Source organism: Neltuma alba, unplaced genomic scaffold (genome assembly GCF_004799145.2).
Source record: "Neltuma alba isolate B1F8T4 unplaced genomic scaffold, ASM479914v2 tig00006019_pilon, whole genome shotgun sequence".
In the NCBI taxonomy this organism is placed as follows: Eukaryota; Viridiplantae; Streptophyta; class Magnoliopsida; order Fabales; family Fabaceae; genus Neltuma; species Neltuma alba.
In genome coordinates, this window is record NW_021634320.1 from 133521 (window position 1) to 157600 (window position 24080).

General features: G+C 35.8%; 5 protein-coding genes across 5 annotated transcripts; 4 read left to right on the forward strand and 1 right to left on the reverse strand.

Moving 5' to 3' along the window:
* The first annotated feature begins 802 nt into the window (after positions 1–802).
* On the forward strand, positions 803–2128 carry LOC114749340 (aspartic proteinase CDR1-like). The gene has a single exon (XM_028937846.1). The coding sequence runs from the start codon at positions 803–805 to the stop codon at positions 2126–2128; it is 1326 nt and encodes a 441-aa protein (XP_028793679.1).
* Positions 2129–3557: 1429 nt separating this feature from the next.
* Positions 3558–4880, forward strand: LOC114749341 (aspartic proteinase CDR1-like). The gene has a single exon (XM_028937847.1). The coding sequence runs from the start codon at positions 3558–3560 to the stop codon at positions 4878–4880; it is 1323 nt and encodes a 440-aa protein (XP_028793680.1).
* A 3226-nt stretch (positions 4881–8106) lies between these two features.
* Positions 8107–9411, forward strand: LOC114749343 (aspartic proteinase CDR1-like). Its single transcript, XM_028937848.1, has one exon. The coding sequence runs from the start codon at positions 8107–8109 to the stop codon at positions 9409–9411; it is 1305 nt and encodes a 434-aa protein (XP_028793681.1).
* A 1215-nt stretch (positions 9412–10626) lies between these two features.
* On the forward strand, positions 10627–15153 carry LOC114749324 (uncharacterized). The gene is made up of 7 exons (XM_028937819.1): positions 10627–11009; positions 12011–12168; positions 12437–12685; positions 13530–13664; positions 13750–13932; positions 14110–14271; positions 14451–15153. Exons 1-7 carry the CDS (start codon positions 10640–10642, stop codon positions 14868–14870), a joined length of 1677 nt encoding a protein of 558 aa, XP_028793652.1. The 5' UTR covers positions 10627–10639; the 3' UTR covers positions 14871–15153.
* A 445-nt stretch (positions 15154–15598) lies between these two features.
* On the reverse strand, positions 15599–23459 carry LOC114749323 (LRR receptor-like serine/threonine-protein kinase FEI 1). Its single transcript, XM_028937818.1, has 14 exons — positions 23258–23459; positions 21925–22173; positions 21494–21626; positions 21035–21106; positions 20867–20938; positions 20353–20424; positions 19970–20041; positions 19792–19863; positions 19574–19668; positions 18784–18951; positions 18349–18681; positions 17668–17913; positions 16815–16948; positions 15599–16195 (listed from the first exon to the last, which is right to left on the reverse strand). The coding sequence occupies exons 2-14, from the start codon at positions 22019–22021 to the stop codon at positions 15977–15979; spliced, it is 1785 nt and encodes a 594-aa protein (XP_028793651.1). The 5' UTR covers positions 22022–22173; positions 23258–23459; the 3' UTR covers positions 15599–15976.
* Positions 23460–24080: the final 621 nt, after the last annotated feature.

Here is a 24080-nt window from a genome sequence, read left to right on the forward strand (position 1 = left end):
TGTTTTACCAACCCTTACCCATCCTTTCGCAGCAACTGAAACATGAAATCTCATCCAATGTATCATCTGGATTGATTTATTAGATATTAATAGTACTTTAATGCTCCAAAGTACATGACAAAAATTAATTGAATATGGTGATCGATCATTAAAAGAAAATGACCCATCAACCTCAATGTCATTAACAACAATTAATTTCATTTGTTTTTTTTTTAATTCTTTGACTCAGCATTTGTTATTTATCTTCAGTTATAGAAGAACACGAAATTCGTTTGGGACGATTGAGAGCATGAAATTCTTATTAAGATGGCACATGGATCAATTAGTAACTGTGAACTGGCACTTCTTTTTCTTATTGCCGTTTTTAATTTCCAGCGGTAAATTGGCACTATATATCTTCTAAATTTCAAATACTTGAAATATTACGGTTATATTATGCGAGCAACTTTTCAGATCCTGGTCGATCACTATTCATTCCACCAAATATTCCCTTTTAAAGACTTAACAATTGGTTCTCAGAAGCGAAGCAATCTATGCAATTATGGTATTAATTAAAATAGTAACGTAAAGATCGTGAATCTGCACTTCATAAAAATCGCAAAAGAAGCAAAGACTATGAGTCACCAAATTACCATCAACATCCGTAACGTTTCTTTTGAAACGAAAGATTAAGCAATTTCACGCTTGAGCTTCCAAATTTTTTAACTCACATTCACACCTTAATAAAAGCCAACAAAAACTTCATTTCCATAAGTTCACAGACACATCAACACTTTTTTTTTATTGTCTACCTCCTTCAACAATGGCCTTCACCACCAAAATCTCTTTCACCATCATCATCCTTCACCTCCTTATTCTCTATCCTTTGAATTCTACTGGTTTCACAATTAATCTCATACCTCGTGACTCTCCTTCATCTCCGTTCTATAATCCCTCAAAGACTCATTTCAATCGCTTGCACGATGCTTTTGAACGCTCGTTTAAGCGTATCCACCATTTCAAGTCCATACTTTCACCACCAGAAAGCAAAATCGAGACACAGATTTTGCCAGGTGGTGGAGAATTTGTCATGAACATATCCATTGGAACGCCACCTTTTGAGGTTCTTGGAATAGCAGACACGGGCAGTGACCTGACATGGACACAGTGTTTGCCATGCACCCAATGTTTCAAACAAGACATTCCTCTCTTTGATCCTCACAAGTCCTCCACTTTCAAAAGACTAACATGCCGATCCAGATCTTGTCAAGCCCTAGATAGGCCCCCTCAATGTGTTGGAGAACACAACACCTGTGTGTATAGTTATTCTTATGGAGATGGGTCCCACACTACCGGGGATCTATCCTCTGAAACATTCACGCTTGGCATCGACAAAAACAAAGTTTCACTTAAAAACATGGTCTTCGGGTGTGGACATGTTAATGCTGGCACATTTGATGCGTCTCAGTCTGGTCTTATAGGTCTAGGAGGTGGAACACTCTCGTTTGTTTCTCAGTTAGATGAGTCTGTGGGCAAGAAATTCTCGTACTGCTTAGTTCCTTCGACTTCGACGACCTCAACCACCGGAAACACTGTCTCCGGCAAAATAAGCTTCGGGGACGACGCTGTGGTTTCTGGTTCAGGTACAGCAACGACCCCAATGGTAACAAGAGATCCAAGCACTTTCTACTACCTGACATTGGAAGCCATTAGTGTAGGAAACGAGAGAATTCCATATAAGGGTTCGACAGCTCTGGTTCCTGAAAATACCATTATTATCGATTCAGGGACAACCTTAACCTTTCTTCCTACTGAGTTTTATGATGATATAGAGAAGGCTGTGGTGAGAGCTGTGAACGAGACAGTGACGAATGATCCAAACAATGTTTTCGGGCTTTGTTATAATGCACCTGCTGGGGAGAATCATCTTAGGTTTCCTGTTCTAACGGCGCATTTTAGTGGAGGCGATGTGAAGTTGCAGCCATTGAATACGTTTGTTCAGGTGGATGAAGATCTGATATGCTTTACGATAGTTGGAACCCCAGATGTTGCTATATATGGAAACTTGGCTCAGATTAATTTCTTGGTAGGCTATGACCTTGAGGCCCGGACGGTGTCGTTTTCTCCAACGGATTGCACACAACAGTAATTGCTTAGCTATAGTTTGTGTGGATGTTAGTTTGCTAAATAAAAGGTTTGGTCGTTTGTGTTTAATTTCTATCTTTTTGTTTCTTCTTGTTTTTTTTCCCCCTTTTGTGACAATTAATGCGTTCTCTGTGTTTATCTTTGTTTTCGACTTTGCCGTGCCTTTCCTTTTTCTGTCAGAATAAAATCGTTTTGTATTCTCTTACATCACAAAATTAAGCTATTCGATCATATTAAATGATTGTCACCAAGTGAACTTAATTTATCTTTAATTTACATTATGTAGTTTTCCTACTTTAAAATTAGGGGCTAAGTACATTAATTATCTCAACCTCCATTCTAATAACTTTCTTTCTATCCCAACACAAACGCACTACTCTGCCTTTAAAAATTATCCTCAATTACATGAGTCTAACCTATTTGTATACGTGTGTAATTCTATGTCCGTTGGCAAACCAAAAAAAAAATCGTGTATATATAAATATACACACACACACACAGTACTGGAAACGCCTTTGAAGGTATATGTGAATTCGATTCAGGAATTAGTTGAGTTATAAATTGTACGTTTTCCATCCGTGTTATACATCATAAGCAAGATTTGTTGATCACACGTTTTTTCCAAAGCAATGATTACGCACGGACCATCCTTTGGTGTGTGCTACGTGCTGTAGATTTGATTCTAATTAATGACTTATTTATAAAATTTATAAAAACTTCTTTATCCAATGTGATAAATCACATTGATGAATTTAATTTCAATTATTTGGATTTGAAATGTATTTGAATGAAATTGCTGGCATTTTTTATATTTATATTATTTAATTAAACACTTTTAATAACTATTCATTGATAAAAATAAATTATTACGAGTTTACAATTCAAGTTTGCCACATGAATTTATATCTCTATTATTAGTTTGTTTGGACTCGTAAGTTTGACAACATTTGTCATCAAAACATCCATTGATATTATAAATATATATAAATTAAATATCCATTATTTTTATCTTTTAAAAGATATATATTCGAACAAAATATAACATTTACCATGCATGCTTTTATTCAATACAAAAAAAAAATCAGAAAAAGATGTACGTCAACATCTAGTCAATGATTTATTGGATGCTTATACATGGTACTTACCATATTCAAACATGGTTATCAAAGTATAAATATTGATACAAAAGAAACATATCTGGACAAAATTATTGAATATGTAAGATCTCATGTAATCAGTAATCACCAAGGAAGAGATAAAGTCAAATTACTTTATAGAGAGATCCTAAATTCATTTATTAATATGGATTCATTGATTCGCACACGCCTGTAACTTTCATATACAATGAATCAAATTTAATAAAATTACAGAACAATCCGATTTTCTATATATTCTGCAACTGCGACACTCTTTCTTCACCTCCCTTCAACAATATGGCTTTCACAATCGTCCTTCATCTCCTTCTTGTTCTCTTTCCTTTGAAATATACTGCTAACGATAATGTTGGAATCACAGTTGATCTCATACCTCGTAATTCTCCTTTATCTCCTTTCTACAATGCCTCGGTGACACATTTCGATCGCTTGCACGATGCCTTCGAACGCTCATTAAAGCGTGTCAATAATTTCAAGCGAGTACTGGAAAATCGTGCAAGATCGAGCAAATTCCAAACCCAGATTATACCAAGTGAAGGTGAGGGAGAATTCCTAATGAACATATCAATAGGAACTCCACCGTTCCAGGTTCTCGGGATCGTTGACACTGGTAGTGATCTTACTTGGACACAGTGCTTGCCATGCAGAGAATGTTTCAAACAGAAACTACCTTTCTTTAATCCTAAACATTCCTCATCGTACCAGACAGTTTCGTGCGAATCTAGTGCCTGTAACCACTTGTACCTATCAACATGTAGTGGCGACCGGAAAACCTGCGAGTTTGGCTACTCATACGGAGATGGCTCTGAAACTTCTGGAGTTCTTTCCTCTGATACGTTCACGATGGGCATCAAAAACCCAGTTTCTCTTCGGAATATCTCCTTTGGGTGTGCACATGACACTACTGGGAAATTTGATGAGTCCATGTCTGGTCTTGTGGGGCTAGGAGGTGGGAAAATCTCGTTTATTTCTCAGATCGGGGAGTCTGTGGGCAGAAGATTCTCGTACTGTAATCCACGAGTTGAAGCATCCTCAACCTCCTCGAAAGTTGTCTCCGGCATTATGAGCTTTGGGAAAGATGCTGTCGTGTCTGGTTCTGGTGTAGTAACGACTCCTATTATATCAAAAGAACTCGACACTTTCTACTACCTTACACTGAAAGGTATCAGTGTAGGAAACAAGAGAGTCTCATATAAAGGTTCAAAAGTTACAGAAAATGAGAATGAAGGTAATATTATTATCGATTCAGGAACAACGTTGACTTTTCTGCCGGCTGGGTTTTTTGATGATTTGGTAAAGGCTTTGGAAGAAGCAATCGATGGTGAGAAGGTGGATGACCCAGGCAATGTTTTGAGACTTTGTTATAAATCTACAGTCGACAACCTTAATATCCCAATTCTGACAGCTCATTTTGAAGGTGGCGATGTTGAGTTACAGCCCTTTAATACGTTTGTTCAGGTGGCTGATGGTGTGGTTTGCTTGTCCATGCTAGAGGGAGATACTCCAGTATATGGGAACTTGGCTCAGAGAAACTTTTTGATTGGATATGACCTTGAGGCTAGTAAGGTTTCCCTTGTATCAAGAGATTGCTCTAAACATTAATTACATCATATATACGTTGTTGGGATTTATGTTAACATTAATTACATCATATATATGTTGTTGGGATTTATGTTAATATGAGTAAGTTGGTAAGAGATACCGGCTTCCTCCATTAATCTTGAAATGAATTACAGAGACCAAAATTATCAAACTCACGAATTTAAACAAACTTGTGATAATGATATAAACTCAGATCGTAAACTCGTGAGAGTTTATTTTTATTAATAAACTAACATTAAAAGTATATAATTAAATAATTAATATATATAAAAAATAAGAACAATTTCATTTAAATATATTTTAAATTTAAATAATTAAAATTATATCCATCGATGTTCATAATTTATCACATTCAACAAAAAAATTTCTATAAAATTCATATATAAAGTTATTAAATATAATCAAATCCAAAAATTTAGCATGAGTTTAAGAGTGAGTTGACATGATTTTGTAAAATAAAAATGTAAAAATAATAAACTCGGTAAATAAACTCGTAAGTTTAACCGAGTTTACAGTTATTATGAGTTTAAGAGTGAGTCAACACGATTTTATTAGCTGAAAATGTAAAAACGTTAAACTCGAAGAGTTAACTCACGAGTTTGACAACAATGATGGAGACCAAGGAATACGATTAAAATTATTCAAAATTTTTAAATACTCCCTCAGATCTTCTGTGTAAGAAAAAGTTTTTGGATAGTCATCATCCTATTTATAAAATATACTTAAAAAGTATCCGAAGTTTTAAACAATTTATTTTCAAAATTTTATCCTCATTTACTCTCTTGATACACACTCTCTCTCACTTCTTCCTAGTACTCATCTTCTCTCCTGCTCATTCACACTTTTCCCGGAGATAAGTGCATTTTTTAAATATATTTATTGCATTTGATCAATTTTAATCAGCTTTTTAATTTATGTAATTCAATTATATGTATCTAATCTTATATATAGAATCCGAGATAATATTACAAATTTAAAATTCTTTTCAGCAATGTCCATATTAAATGTTTGACACGGTCGCTAATTAATGACATTAACTTAACTATTTCATATATTTATTAGTAGGAATATAATGAAAATAATACAATAAATGCGCAAGACTTATTGACTTTATTTGTCATTGTGCGGACTGAATCATTAATTGTGTTTTATCGCTGAAGTTGGTCATTACAATTGGTTGGAAGAGCCAGCTCACGGGCTTTCTGATTTGTTATATTGGAACTGTTTGGGCTCCTCATGGGCTTTAGTGTAGTTTCTTTGTTCCCTGGATTTGGGCTTAGACCCAGTTTTATAAAATGAAATATTACCAACAACACTTAATAGAAGAGTTAGATAATTAATTTAACGATACTCCTCCGGTCCTTAATATAAGGCTCATTTAACTAATTTGATTAGATTAAGGAAGTTAGGTAAATTAGTTAATTATAAGAAAAGTGACACATTTTTCCTAAAACATCATAATCATCTTTTTTAATACCCCTCTCTCTCTTCTACTTGGTTATAGCTGAGAGAATATCCATAGGGGTAATTTAGAGAAAATTGATAAATATGAGAAATGAGTCTTATATTTAGGACCAAAATCAAATCAAGAATTAGGTCCTATATTAAGGACCGGAGGAGTATTAGTTATGTTAGTTATTTATTACAAATATATGTTGATCTCCCTAGTATCCTCTTCAATTGGATTATTATAATATCCCTTGGTGGGTAATAGGGATATTTTGAGAAAATATGAGAAACAAAATGGATCAAGATATTATATTTAGGACCAAATCTAATTTACAACTTACTCTTATATTAAAGATTAAAGATAATATTTTTATAACACGAAACCTTACAATTCATAGCTTTGTGTGTGCGTGTGTCTGGTTACAGGTCTAATATTTTTTGAATCTCCAACATAAGAAAAAATTCAATGCAAACAGTGTATATATGGCCAAAATGAAGAGGGATATCTACGTCATTACTCATTGCCGACTCGGGAAATTGGTTCGAGTTTAACGCCTTGGTATTTTACAAAGAAATAGGAAATTTAAATTCAATGTACTCTTCATAAATTGGAAATACATTGCCCCCAGTGTGCACTATTATTTGTTTACTGGGTGCATATATATGTGTAATATACTAATATTCTACTTATGACATTCACGCGGACCTTTATATAGTTTTATCAGAATATGGAGTCAAATATAAATAACAAAGCAACTGAATAAAAGAAATGTACATGAATGAATGATTATTGAATGAGATATTATCCCATATTCATCATATTTAATAACACGGTAAAAAATGCACAACTTAATATTATTGGTAAAAAAATAATTTTATTAATTCCTCACATTAGCTCGTGGGGCCATCGAGATTTTTTTGGCATAAATTTCCTCTCTTTTTTCATAGCATCATTTTTTTTAACATATCTATACAGAGTTTGTTATACAAAAAAAAGGATTAATTATTTGCTGTGGTCGTATGATGAGATGGTTAGATTTATTAATATAAATTAGTTTAATTTCGGGTAATAATTTTCTATTAAGTAAATTATGTTGTTATGAAAGAAAACATATTTTTATTACATTTTCAAAGTGAAATGATATTCTGTATAATTTTTATATCTATACAAATATAAAATCGACTATTATAAAGCTGGCAAAAAAATCTACTATTATAAAAAAATATTGAATTCATTGTATCGTTTATCATTAAAAAAAAATATGAGGCCACCGCATACATAGTTACGTTGAAATAAACTTGTTTTCTGAGAAGCGAGTTAAAATAAACTTAACAAAATTAAAGAATGAAACCAAATGCTCTTGCAACTTCTTTAACATTGCACCTTGTCAATTACACTTATAGTATTCTTTTATTAGAAGTTTCTAAAATTCAAATATTAATGTGTAACAACAAATATTCCGTTACCTATAACTTAGCTTCCTTTCTGTCAATAAATTCTGCACCCGCAAACACTCTTTGGATGTGTACGTCTTCCTTCAAACATGGCATCCTCTAGCTATCAATGAATGAGAGATATTATCCCATGAATCGTTTCTTTAAAAGAGTTGATTCAAAAAAGGCACAAGTTCATATCACCGGGGTAACAAATAATTTCGTTCATTATATTAACCTTTGCACCTCCATATGTACTTGATTTCATTTTAAGGCCCTGCAATTTCCGTCTATAAATTCTGCAACAAAGTCTTTATCTCCATCATCCTCATTTCCTTCAACCATGGCGTTATTCACAAAGAAATCCCAACCTCTTTTGTCTGCTTTCTCCTTCACCTTCATTTTCCTCCTCCTTGTTCTCCATCCTCTGGAATCTACTGGGGTCACAGTTGATCTCATACCCCGTGATGCCTCAAAGACCTATTTCGATCGCTTGCATGATGCTCTTGAACGATCCTCAAAACGTTTGAATCATTTCAAGTCAGTACTTTCGAACCTCGGAGGAAGCAAAATCCAGACCCAGATCGTATCTGGTGGTGGATCCTACCTCATGGACGCATCCATAGGAACCCCACCAGCTAGGTTTCGGGGAATTGCAGATACAGGTAGTGACCTTGTTTGGACACAGTGCTTACCTTGTACACAATGTTACAAACAAGACCTTCCCATCTTTGATCCTAGGAAATCCTCAACGTACAAGAAAGTTTCATGCAAATCTAGTTCTTGTACGGCCCTTGAAGAAGCCTCATCATGCAGTGAAGATGGATCAACATGTGGATATAGCTACGCTTATGGAGATGGCTCACAAACTTCGGGAGATCTTTCCACTGAAACAGTGACGATAGGCAGCAATAAGTCAGGGTCGTCTTTCAAGAACATCGCGTTCGGATGTGCACATGACAGTTCTGGGACATTCGATTCGTCTTCGTCTGGTCTTGTCGGGCTCGGAGGAGGAGCACTCTCGCTTGTTTCTCAGTTGGACGAGAAGAAATTCTCGTATTGTTTAGTTCCCATCTTCTCGAACTCGTCGGGTAAAATAAGCTTCGGTCGTGATGCTGTCGTGTCTGGTTCTGGCGCAGTGAAGACTCCTCTGATATCAAAAGGCTTCTACTTTCTTACGTTGGAAAGTATCAGTGTGGGAGACGAGAGAATTACATACAAAGGTTCAACAATTATAGCTCCTGATGCAAACGATGATACTGAAGGGAACATTATTATCGATTCAGGGACAACCTTAACTTATCTGCCGGCTGAGATGTACAGTGAAGTGTCGTCGGCGGTGGAGAAAGCCATCGGCGGTAAGAAGATGGATCGGAGCGATTTGGGTTTGAGTCCATGTTATTCTTCTAGTGATGACCTTAATATTCCAGATCTTACAGTACATTTCAAAGGTGGTGATGTGAAGTTGGGTCCTTTGAGTTCATTTGTCCGAGTAGATGAAGATGCAGTCTGTTTCACATTCTCTGATGCTGGGAGGAACGCTCCTGTTCCTATATATGGGAACTTGGCCCAGATGAATTTCCTGGTGGCATATGACCTTGACGCCGGTACGGTGTCGTTTTCACCAAAAGACTGCACAAAATCCTAGTTTGTGTGGAATATTGGATCTATGTGAAATAATCAGGGATTATATGTAATTTCGCTGAATAATATGAGCTTTTTAAGTTTCGTTTAACTAGTTGAATTTTATTTGTTGGCAAAAAAAAAAAACTAGTTGAATTTTATTAGAAAAATGACCGAAAAAGCATCGTTGAAATTTAAAATGACAAAATAAACATACGAATATATAAAATGACCAAATGGGCATAAAGTATCAATTTGGAATCTTGACAATTCGGTTGAAAGACTAAAATGCCCCTGACACATATTTGGAGCCAATTTCATTACTCTAGTAGTGATAATGACAGCATTTGTAATGTGAATTACAATTTTCGTAATGAGAGTTATCATCTCGCTATTATTATTTACAACTCGTTTCTTTCAAACACAAATAACATGTATTTGGAACCAATTTCACTACCCTAGTAATGATAATGACAACATTTATAATGTGAATTACGATTTTTTTAATAAGAGTTACTATCTTGTTATTGCTATTTGCAACTCGTTTATTTCAAACCCAAGTAACATATATCTGGAGCCAATTTCACTATTCCGATAATGATAATGACAACATTTTATAATGTGAATTACAACTTTCATTATGAGAGTTACAATTTCGCTATTGCTATTTACAACTTGTTTCTTTCAAATCCAAGTAACATGTATTTAGAGCCAATTTCACTACTTCGGTAATAATAATGACAATATTTGTAATATGAATTGCAACTTTTGTATTGAGAGTAACCACTTATTCATGTCTTCAAAGAGGTTCAGAAGCATTTTAGTCTTTCTATCGAATTGTTAAAATTCCAAATTGATACCTTATATCTATTTGGTCATTTCATATATCCGCGTGCCTATTTTGTCATTTCAAATTTCAATAGTCATTTTCTAATTATTTTCCCAATTTTATTTAACTCAAAATTTGAAATGAGACGCAGGCTTGTAAGGTTGACAGGCCTTGCAGTAATATTTAACGTCTCGAGCTAGAGCTAATTATGATATTTACTAACAACCTAAAATAATGGCTCATACCAGCTAACTTATATAATTCATCATAATTTGTATAAATAATTCATCATAACTTGTATAAATAAATTTATATAAATTAAATTAAAAATAAAATTCTGATCGCATAAATTAAAATTCCGAAACATTAGGCATTTTATGTTTAAATGTCTGAGAGAATGAGAGCGTTCGAAGGGCGTCCGTCTATGGCTGCTTTGGTTCCAACACGGTTCCCGCTATCTGTTGGTTCACCGCTTCGCTTTTATCGTTTGCGGAAACCTGAACCTCCCTTCCTTCTCATCTCCTGCTCCGTGAAGACGCTATTTCGGTTTAGTGGTACAATTGTATTCTCCGGTTGCCGGAATGTGATCCCTCTTTCGCCGGCCGCTACTGGTGACGATGAGTATCAAGCGTGTTCAAGAAAGCCTCTCAACTTACCTCAGATTTTCGCGCGCCTCGTGGTCTCTGTGGCGCTTGGTATTGGCTTTGGATTTTGCATTGGCATTCATGTAAGTTCGGCTTCTGCGACCACTCTTCCCGCCTCTTCATCGCTTCAAGATAAGCAGACAACGGAAGGTATCAAACGACTGACCATATGTATTAACTGATGTCTTCTTCTTCTTGTTAATTGATATTGCGTTTCTAGCTTTATTTCGAGCTTCATATTTATGCGTAAGAGTTCTCTTTAGTGGTACTGATAACTAATAAATTTATTTTCATACTTTTCTTGAGCTTAATCCTTATTCACTTCACTTGTCAGCTAAGATGCGCGCATAGATCGGGATCAATAATGTTATCAATAGATTGAAGGGCACCGAGAGAACCGACGCTATAATATGTACTTTAAAGATCCTAAAGAGAGAATATTGGTCCTTTAATAGTTTCATAAACTCTCTGAAGCTTCGGATGCGTATTCACTATTTGATTGATTTCTTCGAAGATAGGTGGAATTTAAATCCGAAAGAATATTGGATAAACTATGGTTCTTCAATACCTTATTTTTAGATTTGCATTGAAGCTTCTCGGGCGACCATGCTCATTGTCTTCCATTCACAATGAAGAGGAACAAAATGAATACAGAAAGAGCTCAAGGCTTGGTTTGTGTTCATACCTACCTTCATCCTTTATCATAGAAGAGCAAAATGTATATGTTAGCGGAGATTACTAAAAAGCAATTTGATAGGGCTGGAGGTCTTAAAGTATCAAATTTGTCTCTAGATGTATATGATTTGGAAAAAAAAGCATATAGAGAATTCTAGTACTATAGATGGAGATGAGGATTGGTTGAAACTCTCTTATTAGTTTGTTTATCATTTCTGCTTTACTTTGATATGTCTTTTTGATATGCAGTTTACATTGAACACTCCGTGGTTACTGATATCTTAAAGTTGTTGCTTCTTGCATTTTGTGGCACACTCAATATGTGTACCCTGTCAGTTCTAGCTTGTCAGTTAAGGATTGGTCCTGCATTTTGTTCACTGTACTGATTTTTGTTTGTGGATCGCATGCCATTGCTGTTAAGAAATAAACTCTGAAAGACTTGGCCGTTGACATGATTCATGGTTTTATGGTTGTAGATGAAAATGAAGGAAGAAAACACGATAATGACACAGAAAATGTTTTAGACAAGGATTTAGAAGCAGCTTTTAATGCTTGGAAATCTAAAACATATGCATTGACTGTGCCTCTCAAAATTGTTGCTCTACGTGGTTCTGTGCCTCCATCATGGATCAAGGTGTGTGATATATTGCTTAACTTTCTTCTTTATTTTAATTCTCTAACTTTGCTTATTAAATTTCTCACTTCTGCTCTCTCTCTTTTCTGTTTTCTTTCTCAGCACTTGTGAGGTTCTCGCTTGAAATTTGCCTAAAATCCTACTGCTATTGTCTTTGTTTATCCAGTTTACGTCACCGATTCTTTTATTTTTCCATTTCATATTTGAGTTAAATTTGCAATAATTTCTTCTTTCATAGCTTCTCATGCTGATGTTTCTTTACTTTTAGGACTTCATAAAATCTCAAGGGAGAAGGTTAAAATTTAATGTGAAGTATAATACAAGTCTTGAGAGTATTTTCTCAGATCTGTCAATTCCCTTCACTAAAGGAAATATTGGGCCTGCATCTGCTTTGGCGGCAGATATTGTTAGTATTGGGGACTCCTGGCTTAAATTTGCCATCAACAAAGCTATAATTGAGCCAATACGTGATGTTGAAGACCAGGATTGGTTTAAAGGCCTAGATGAGAGATGGAAGGTAATCGTTTATTTTGTATCTCTTCCTAAAAATTGTGTCTTGTCAGAAGTCTTTTCTGGATTCTTAGTTCATATGCAAAATTAGTTGGCTCACCTTTTAGTCCTGTATCTGTAATGAAGAATTGTTCTTCTGAATGTAGTTTCCTTTACATTTGATGAGTCCGCCTTGACTGCTAGGCATGTAGGAATATTTGAGATCTGAGTAGAGGAAAACAAAGGGATAATTAATACTGGGTAGTTCTGTGTATGGGTGCACTTGTTAGTGAGACATATTTGTACGCACTTGCATCCTTTGCAAGATCATAAGATGATGACCAACCACATAAATCTGATGGATTCTCACATTGGAGGAGCCATGTATGGTCCACGGGGCAAGAGGTCTGGTTTTAAGGTTGAGTACATCCTGCTTACTAAAGTCTTCATCAAATTCATCAAGATGGTGTCTTTTAAGAATTTTCATCAAACAAAAACAGGTTGGCGCAACCGACATAGGATAATGGGAAGGAGGGAACCGAAATGCATGCAGGGAGAGGGGAGAGGGACATTATGTTAGTCAAATAAAAACTATGCAAAGTAAAAATTGCTGTTAATAATGTTTGACAATGAAATGTGTCCCTTATAATATGGCTTCATGGGGAAAAAGGGTTATGAAATGACAAAAGAACACGAGATGATGGCTTCTGCTTAATGGTACCTTGCCAAACCTGTTATTATAATGTGTTAGTATAATTTTTGGTGGGGCAGTTATCCTAGTCAGCATAGGCCATTTATTTTAGCATAATGTTATTACTTATCCTGTTGGAATATCTTTTTATAGCATAATGCATTCACTGAATAAGTTCCAGGTATACCTGCGCAGGAATAGGGAGGGAGAAATAGATCCCAACGGTGACGTATGGGCTGCTCCATATCGATTGGGCTGCATGGTTATAGCCTACAAGAAAAACAAATTTCAAAAGTATAATTTGGCTCCTATGGAGGTAATTTTTGTTTTTTTTTGTTTTGGTTGGAACCAATGTTATTTTTTATACATCTTTTGTGAAAGTATATAATCTGTAAACGCAGGATTGGGCAGATTTGTGGCGGCCAGAGCTTGCGGGAAGGATCTCAATGGTTGATTCCCCCAGAGAGGTCGTTGGTGCAGTTTTGAAGTATATGGGAGCCTCATACAATACCAACAACATTAATTTGCAAGTTGATGGTGGGAGAGATGCTGTTGAGCACAATTTAGCCTTGCTTGCAAAGCAGGTACTGATATGAAGGCAATCTCTTAACTGCTGTTGTTGCTTTTGCTATGTGCAGGATAGAATGAAACCAATGCTTCTAAGATATGAAAATTACTTACTAAGAAAAGAATATCTCTCTCCTTTTTCTCTTTGTCCAAATTACATATTTCAACATCACGATCCAGTTGGCTTTGTTTAGGTTCGACTGTTTGACGGTGTCCACTATTTGAAAGCTTTTGGAGTTGGAGATGTGTGGGTAACTGTTGGATGGAGTAGCGACATCATTCCTGTTGCCAAGCGCATGTCTAATGTTACAGTAGTTGTTCCAAAATCTGGAGCTAGCTTATGGGCAGATCTTTGGGTATGGTACTTATATTTTGCTGCCTTGTGTCCTGTTTGGTAATGTAAGAGGAAAAGGGTTCCTTCCGCAGTTTGCATTGTCTTATTTCTAGTTTATGATTCCAATATTGAATTCATAGATTATTTCTTATTCCTTCTTAGTAGACATTTTTCTCACCCATCGTCTTATTCCTTTTGCAGGCAATTCCAGCTGCCTCTAGGATTCAAACAAACCGGATTGGTGGCCGAATCCGGGGCCCATCCCCACTAATCCATCAGTGGATCGAGTTCTGTCTGCAAGGTGCAAGAGCACTGCCCTTTAAACAAGAGGTTGTTCCGGGGACCTCTCCCAATGCTCTTCATGTTCCCTCAGCCAAGGCTCCCACGGAGCTCTCAAAGGGTAAGCCAAGACTAGATACCAATCTCATTGCTGGAGCCCCACCACCTGAAATACTAGATCGGTGCGAATTTCTTGAGCCATTGTCTGATTCAACGATATCAGATTACGGCTGGTTGCTCGCAGCCATCCAAGAACCTAAACGTGGATTGTTACATAAAGCGCGTGAGTATATTTCATTGATGATTAAATTTTCTGGAAAATCTGATCCAAAACTAGCTTGAAAATTCGTTTATTAGGATGTGGAATACTGATCAGGGATCCTGTCAGTTTGAAATATTATAGGTTTAATGTTAGAAGGAATAGAAGGAACTATAGAATTGCCACGATGTGGTTTAAGTGCCTCATTAGGCTTGACATGGATGAGCAGAACTGTTTGGACCTAGATGGGTACTTTAATGAGATGGAACATCAAAAGTCAGAAATTGGCTGATGAGATGGGAGAACCATGGCACTTGTATTTTTTCTTGCCTAATGTGAGACATAGTGTTATCAAATCTCTATTAATTGGCTCCCATGGAATATTGATATTGTGATGGCTATGCTTTTCTTGGCTTTTTGTCGGCCAGAATCTGCAATCTTATTTGACTGCAGGATACTAAACGTGAACAACTCTTTTATTGGGAATTCAAATATTAGTTTGTTATATTATGAGAAGTCAGTTCTTTCTATTAAACTCAGTCTCTATTAGTAAGAGATATACTAGCTCCGATCCTAATTATAAAAGTCAGTTGACTAATTTGAGGAGATTAAGGAAATAAGTTGAATTAGTTATTTGTCCTAAATAAGTTGTTTTTCCTAAAATATCTTTACTAATCAAATGTATTGATTAGAACTATTATTGTTAGAATAGCTACTTTGAGAAGAAAAAAAGTATAAATATAAGAGATAAAATGGATTGAATCTTATATTCAGGACTAAAATAAAAGTGAAACAGGATCTTATATTTGTACCGGAAACAGATCACAAAATCTACAATGAAATGTCAGAACCATCTCTAGCAGAGGAGGGCGTTTTCAATTCATGCAGATTAATATACACTTGCACTCTAGTGAATAAATGCAACCATTACAAATTACGTTACAAATTATAACCCAAAAAAAAAAAAAGAGGGGAGGAGGCCAGATTCAATAAATAACCAATTTTCAAATTAAATTCGCAAAGACACAGAAAGACACAACACATGGTAACAGGTCATGAACCCGAATTCCCAGTCTTGAAGAGGTTGTGGGGCAAGGGATCGATCATAAATCTGCTTTGAGAATCCTGAGCCCCTTTCACTCAGCATCACATTTCTGAGCAATGATACAAGCTATGACGGGCCTGGGCTCTATTCAGAGTTGGAGTCATAAAAGTCACTTGGGCATGGGGTCATCACCTCTGATTCAATCAATTGGACCACTCTGTGCATTGTGGGTCGATCCTCCGGACTCGAGCATACACACAGTATAGCTACAGAAAGCAACGCATCCAGGCTCTCTAGCTGCACTCCTTCACATTGCTGATCAACTATATCTCTTGCTCTGTTCTCCGTTATTAAATGATTTAACTGCCACAATTTATTTTAAAAAGAAAAAGGAAAAAAAAACCCAACATAAGATTTGATTTCAATCTCATAAGTGATCAAAGAAATCAAAGCTATGAATACTACAGGGTACAGAACTAGGAAAGAAATGAGAGCCCAACTTCGAAACATACAGAGTATGTACAAAGAGGGCTGCATAATCATTAACATCAGAGAGGAAAACCAAGTAGCAGAACAAAAGTGCTCAAAGGAAGAACAATAATTTGACTTGAGAGGAAAGCTGGAGTTCTCTGTAAAACACCAAGATGATTATCATGCAATCCTTGTTCATATTGCATATGATATGTGGATCTAATGTTGGCGGCAACCAGAAGGGTGTTGCGTACGTCCTAAATAATTTTTTTAATAAATCAATCAAATTTGCTCCAAAAATAACCTTCCTAAAACATCAAATTTAAATATCCGCATTCGAAATGCTACCTAAGATTTTGGGGCAGGACAATGTAGCTTCAATGCAATAAAAAGGGGGGGGGGGACTGTAATAAGCAGTATATTTTTAAAGAGGAAACTAGTATTTCTACTACAAGCAGCAGACGAAAAGCAAGTTCAACTTAAAGCTAATGTACGGGATGTATGGTATTACCCAACCAACAATATTGAGGCCCTTCTCAATGAAAGATGCATCTGTTGGTCGCTTTCCACTCAACACTTCAAGTACCAGGACACCGAAACTATAAACATCAGTCTTTTCAGTTGCTCTACCACTTAGCATATATTCTGCCATGGAGCAACAGTGCTTCATCAGACAGTGGAATTAGAAAGCAAAACCAAAACTCTAAAACCTTCAGCAAAATCCAAAAGGAGCCACCCCATCTTAGTGTCACAAATTTGTTAAATACGTAATATAGTTGTAAACACGTATAGATTGTCAGTATTAACACCCTTATGTCAAGAGCGAAAACTTTCAACTTCTAATCATAGCCTTCATTTTTGCCTGCGGATGACATGCACAAACGGTGCAAAAGTGAAGAGAAATGATATTATAATAATGTTAGCAAAAGTGAAGAGAGGAAAACGTAACAAACAGGGATTAGCGATTCTCTTAAAAGATAAAATCAGAATAGATGCTGAGGTCCTGCAAACATCATAATAACTCTTGACTCTTGACCAAAATCTAGTAACCCTTTTCACCCTAAATCTGCCTTCGCTGAACCACACCCCCCCCAAAAAAAAAAAAAAAAAAACACACACACACACACAAAAATTTCCCAGGGAAGACACGTGAGATATTCCTTGAGATTATTATGTAATCTACAATCTTTCTCATCATCCTTAAGTATGCAACACTATAGAACAAGAGATAAACAAAGTAAACATCCATGCACCGGAATCAACAAGAGAAATTCATTGATAGTTCAAATGCTCAATGCATTGCCCATGACTCATCCTGTGAATTATCTATCTGGCTAACAGTATATCCATTCTATATTGCTTACCTGGAGCTAGATAACCAAATGTTCCAGCAACAATGGTAGTGATGTGAGATTCCTCATCCTTCAGAAGTTTGGCGAGTCCAAAGTCAGAGACTCGAGCATCCAAGTTTCCATCAAGCAAAATATTGCTTGATTTTATGTCACGGTGTATGATCCTAGGCGAACAATCATGATGCAGGTAGGCAAGCCCTTTTGCAGCTCCCAAGATGATATTCAAGCGTGAATCCCAATCAAGTTGCTCAGATCTTTCTGTTTAATGCATCATAAAGTATCATTATCCCCCAACATTTTTATCCACTAACCAGTGAAGATGCTTATTCCAAAATGAGATTTGCATGTGGGAAAACAGTTACAACTGAGACCTCTATCTCAAGGTGCACTAAGTAATAAAACCATGAATTGTATTAAGGCAATTTGTTGAAAAGCCTATAAAATGCTATTATGTTGAAAAGATCCACCCACATTTTAGCTGGCCTGGAATATTTATCAATATCATAGTCAAACATGCTATTATATTCTTGAGATTACTAAGAATTCCAAACAGATCCCAAAAAAATTACCACATACTAGAATTGATAACCAAATATTAACCTTTAATAGTGCACAGAATATCCCACATTATAGCAGCAGCATGCATCAATGTTCTGATGAAAAGAATAGTGATAATTTAAATACGCATCTTACCATGAAGAGCTTCATCAAGACTACCACCAGGTAGGTAATCATATATTAACAACTTTGATGTAGGTGAATTGCAATAGCCTCTTAGGTTCACAAGATATCTGTGTTTTATGCTTCCAAGAATTTCAAGCTCTCTCTCAAAAAATCGATCAAAGCCCTCATTTAACTTTACAATCCTTTTCAAAGCAAATACATTCCCATCATCCATTGCAACCCTGTAAACTGTTCCAAATCCTCCACAACCAATTATGTGTTCCTCATTTAAACTCTCTAGTTTTTTAATAATATCTTTTGAAGAATATGGGAGATCTCCATGAAACATCACAATTGATGCCCCTGCAAGATTTAAAGAGAGATCAAATTTAGAGTACTTATGATTTCAGAAAGATAAGATAGCTCAAAAGGGCCAAGTAGCTAGCATGAAGCTTAGGTAGTTACCTCCGCAGACATCCATTGCTAGACTTTCTCTGTGATTTTTACCAAACTTCTTATAAAGAAAGCAACCCCAGAAGCACATCAGTGCCACTAAAAGTAGTGCACCCACAGTTGCTAGTGCACTAATAAGCAGCCGGCCAGAATCTTTCCTTTTTCCATTTTGATTTTGGTCTGTAGAAAGTAACATTATCAAAGTCAAAACAGTAAGAATGCGGTCCAGTTAAGCATACAAAACTGCTCCAAACAAAAATTGCATAAAAAAGAATATTTAGTCCATTCAGAGGGGCGCCTTTGTGAACACTACACAAATGTTATGGACCTGCTTGCTTGCAGTGTTTGGAATTAAAAATTGGAAAAAAGAAAAAGGATCCTGGGTAATTCTATATTGTAAAAGCACTCATTTCACTACATTTATGACACAAAACCAGATCGAGAAAGTATCCTCTTGGTTCATCTGAAGCTGCCCCATGACTTTCCCAATAAGTAAAAACTTGTAGTAGTGGCTCTAAAAATGATGCTTAATTACTTTTACACTACCCAGCAGCCAGGTACATTTCAGGTAAAATTATAGCGTCTATAGAGAATCAGGGTTTGTAGGATAAAATCAATTGCGTAGGAAGGAGTATGTTGGGAAAGGTTCTATGGATAAGTGCACTCACATGTATTTTGCCATTTAAAGTCTCTGGCTGAAATGCAATGCTAAAAACTTCTAGAAAAAAGAGGGTTAACGCATTCATATGCATGAAGTCAATGGGTGAAAATAGATGATTCATTTAAATGGTTTCAACTTTACCTGATGTCGGAGATTGAGGGTTGGAATTAGGTGAACCATCATTCTTACATGCTGTATTGATTTGCACTCCACACAAACCAAGATTTCCAAGAAAGCTGCATCAAAGCATATTTGTTACGCTATTGAGAAGTATAAATTTGCATCTTATAAGTTGGCTGCTACATTAGGACAGACAATCTAATATCACTAATCAACAGGGGAGGGAGGACAGTACTTACGATCTTTCAGTGAAGTTGGCAAGCACACCATCCAAAGGTATCGGTCCTACCAGAAAATTGAACGACACATTGCTAAAAAGTATCAAATATGAACACAGTAAGAAAGAGTCATTTTCCATTCAAATAATAGATTAACACAAGAATGAATAAAAAAGTGAAGATAAACAAGGCTACTTACAAATTTTTTAGGGTATATAATTTCCCAAGTGATGGAGGAATACTCCCACTAAGGGAGTTACTTGATATATCCCTGCAGAATAGGGAGACGTGTTGAATGAATGTGATCTGTTTTAAGACAGTAATGTAGAATTTGGATGAGAGGAACCAGAAACTACGTTAAACTATTGCACAGTCCCCTAACCCTCTTTACAAGCATGCCTGTCAGCCTTCCACACATGAAACACACCACAGCAGTTTGGCCCTGCCTCATTTATTCCTTTTCCCCCACCCAACCAGAGGTCACTTCTTCATCATGCAGCACCACAATATTTGCGATGCTTCATCCAGATAAATGCAAGTGATAATGAAACACAAAGGGAGCATATAACGGGAGAAACTCACAAATTTTGAAGTTGTGAAAGATTTCCGATTTCATTGGGGATCACTCCACTAAGGTAGTTACTATGCAAATATCTGCAAGAGGAAAAAATAAAAATTTCCCAACAAATCAATATTTTAGTAACACAAAACGCAATGAAGGATGATATCAATGGTTTCTTATAACTTTCTTCCTCTATCAATGATTCTCTAGTCCCAAGCAGATTGTACAAATTCATGCAAAATGCTGTGCAAAACAATAATGTAACAAATAGTAATACAACAGGCAAATACCATGCTTCAATTAATACCATAGAAGTGAGGTACGTGCTTGGGCACACTTAACAAAAATGCAATAGTAAATATATTTCCTGATCAATTTCCAAACGTAAGCATCAAGGTTAACAAGGAGAGGCTGCATCGTTGGATCGTTATTCCTAAAATCAGTCAGGACAAATGTACATAATTTTCCAATTTAAAAGGGAGAACAGAAGTTGTGGAAAAGATTGAGGAACCAAAGGTGGTACTTATTACTTACATCTCTTGCAATTCAGTGCAGTTTCCTAATTCTGAAGGAATAGTCCCATATAAGTTGTTGTTGTTAAGAGCACTATAATATAGATGAGTTATCTACATCAGATGCAGAAGACCAGCAAAAAATCAACAGAATCAAATAACTTCAAAAAGAAAAAGGCAGAATACATACAGAATCCTCAGATGCTCTAGCTTCCCAAGGTCAGCTGAAATAGACCCACTTAACTTAAAATGATCAAGAAACCTATATTATCAGCCATGAAAGCAAAGTGAGATATGAAAGGCCCGACAAACTTGTCAGCAAAGCTCCTGTCTCGTTTAAAATCCCAGTATTTCTTTTACCATAATATAGAGTTCAATTTCTCAAACCAACATGATATAATCTTATGAGACCAAAAATAGCATGATATAACCATTTCACTCTCCAGATAATCAATGTTACATTAATAATCATCGCTATACAAGAGGGGTGGAGATGATATATACTTTCAGTCCTAATCCAAACTGATTCTGTAACAATGCAAAATAGTTTAAAATAAGCCGACATAAAAAGTAAGCAAAAATGACGTGATCAATTTTTATAAAGACAAAATGTAAACAAAACAGAGAACATGAAAAAAAAAAATCATACAGATTTGTCACTCTCTTGGTTTTGGGATCACATTTTACTCCTTTCCATTTACACGGATCAGGATCCTCAGGCCTCCAAGGTAACAGGTCACTATTGGGGCTAGCTGCCGTCCTGAAGCTGAGAAGTGCCTCTCCTGCAAAGACAAAATGAAATTACTAAAACATTTATATAGGAAGAAGATATCTGAACAGAAAGCCAACTAAATCACAAATTCATCATGATCATAAAAAAATCCTACATGCTCAGATGAAAAGATATATAAATTATAAAATTAACATTATTTTCTTTTTTGTATATTGCATCAGAAAGCATGCAAATCTTTGTAACATAAAAACGTGGATTTGATCGCATGAGAATCAAAACTTACAGACAATACTGAATGACTAAATAGTAACAAATTTACGGGATCAAGAAGAAATGCATGATCATACCATCAGGACTAATTGCTTCATTCCGATTGATCACATGACATATCAGCAGAACATAAAGAAGCCATGGCCATTGCCATTTCATCAGACAAACGCCCATAGCAACAATGTTTAAGCATAATATAGCCACTAAGAGTCATCTGAGACAACCGTATGAAAAATGCCTGCTTCGAACATGTGTCTATCTAGTAAGTAGTTACATCAGCAGCTGCAGCAGAATCAAGCCACTGAATTCCACAGAATGCTACTAGCCTGAAATAACAACAGACAATAATGTTATAAGAAAATGATTTAATCAAAAATAAAGGGGAAAATCTTGCTTTGACACTTATACAGGTCAATAGTAGCAGGGTGGTTAAAATATTTTCAGCTAACAAAGCATAAGCACAAGCAAAGCAAGCTTTGTTTACTTTACGTCGGAGATCACATTATCTAAGCATGATTTTATGTGTAATCAGCATCAGTTATTGATTCCCTATATTTCAATACCATAACATTCAATCAGTGTTGGAGACAATTAGGCATGTTTGGCAATATTATCAAGATGAATTAAAGTTTAACAAATTCCAAGAACAAGGATAGAATGTCTACGTTTTTATCAAGTCTCACGAAGGATCTGGATAAAACCAGAGGAAGGACTCTTAAGGCCAAGCCTTACCAACCATGCCTTCTCTAAAATTCGAAGAGGAGAGAGCCAAAAGAAAAAATAATGGCTGATCGGACTTCTGCTTACACAGAAGAGTACGCTCATATGACTCGCGGTCAGACCACTAATTTTATTACACACGCAAGGAAAGGGGCCATGTAAATGCAGTGGATTACAAAATCATCTAACAGACGTGCAGCCTACATTTTCGTATTATATTTAGTAAAAATTATAAGTAATATTTCAAAATCTAAGCCGTCAAGAAAATGGCGCTTTGATGATGGCGAATAATGAGTAAAATGATAAAGCAAACCTAATATCCGCCTGGTAAAGCCCGAAAGAACCACTACTGAGAATTCAGCAAAAAATACAAAAGCATCTTAGACAAAGCTGTGCAAGCGAATTTCATGAACTACTTCTGAAGAAAACTGAAATTATTTGAAGAAGAAGAAGATGATGATGATGATGGAACGGATCCCGCACAGCTTCATCAGCATCATGAGCTAGCAATGCATCCTCTCATAAAAAATATGACAAAAAAGTTCAGCTTAATTAATCAATCTGATGCCAATTGTACCAATGCTGCGAAACATTGAGCGGGTAAATTTACTGAGTTGCACAGATGATTCAATTCTTTTACTTAAAAAATAAAAAATAAAAAAAAGAAGCAAAGAGAAAATAAACACTCACTTCGATTCGATCTAGGATGCAAAAGCGTGAGAGAAACGGAGATTGAGCTGTAAAGGAACTAGTACAAAACCTCCTCGCCCTCCGAACTGCTTGAGATTTGTTTGAGAATCTGCAGTGAATGTGAGTGCAAGTAGAAGAGTGTGCGTGAATTGATGCCTTTGCTTTGGAATTTAAGAGCATCCGTACAACCAATGAGAGCTGCATCGCTTGGCACGTGAGAACTGAGAACATACATGCGCCGCACGTGTGACCGACGCGCTCGTTCTACAAACCTGCCACGGCTTTGACGCCTGTACTTCATATCCATTACATTACAGGATTTTTGAAGAGTATCCTCCAAGATACTTCACGGCGCATTTTACAGTGAAATTATAAAAAACAAGAAAATGGGAGTAGGTGTCACTCTTGTTGTGAAAGCCACGTGCACAAAAGCTACGAAACTAGACTCACCATTTTAATTTTTAATTTTTCCTTAATTCTACATATTTAGAAGAATAACTTTGGTCTAATCTAAGAAAAATAAAAATGGAACGAACAATCTAACATCAATTTTAAAACAAAAAAGTAACTAAATTATCAAACTTCTTGCAATTTTGTGTAAAAGGAAAAAAGAATTAGTATCCAAGAGAAATAGTATTTTCATTTGAATTTAAATGCCAGAATGCAGAAAGAGCATATAGAAAAGATTATCAAAGCTCATATGATAAAAAAAAAGATCATATATTTATCAAAGTGATAGCAGTAATACCATTTGTTTCTCGAAATACATGTACTGTAACCAAGTTGTTAGTTAAAGAGGAGCGATACTTTCACTGAAATGCCA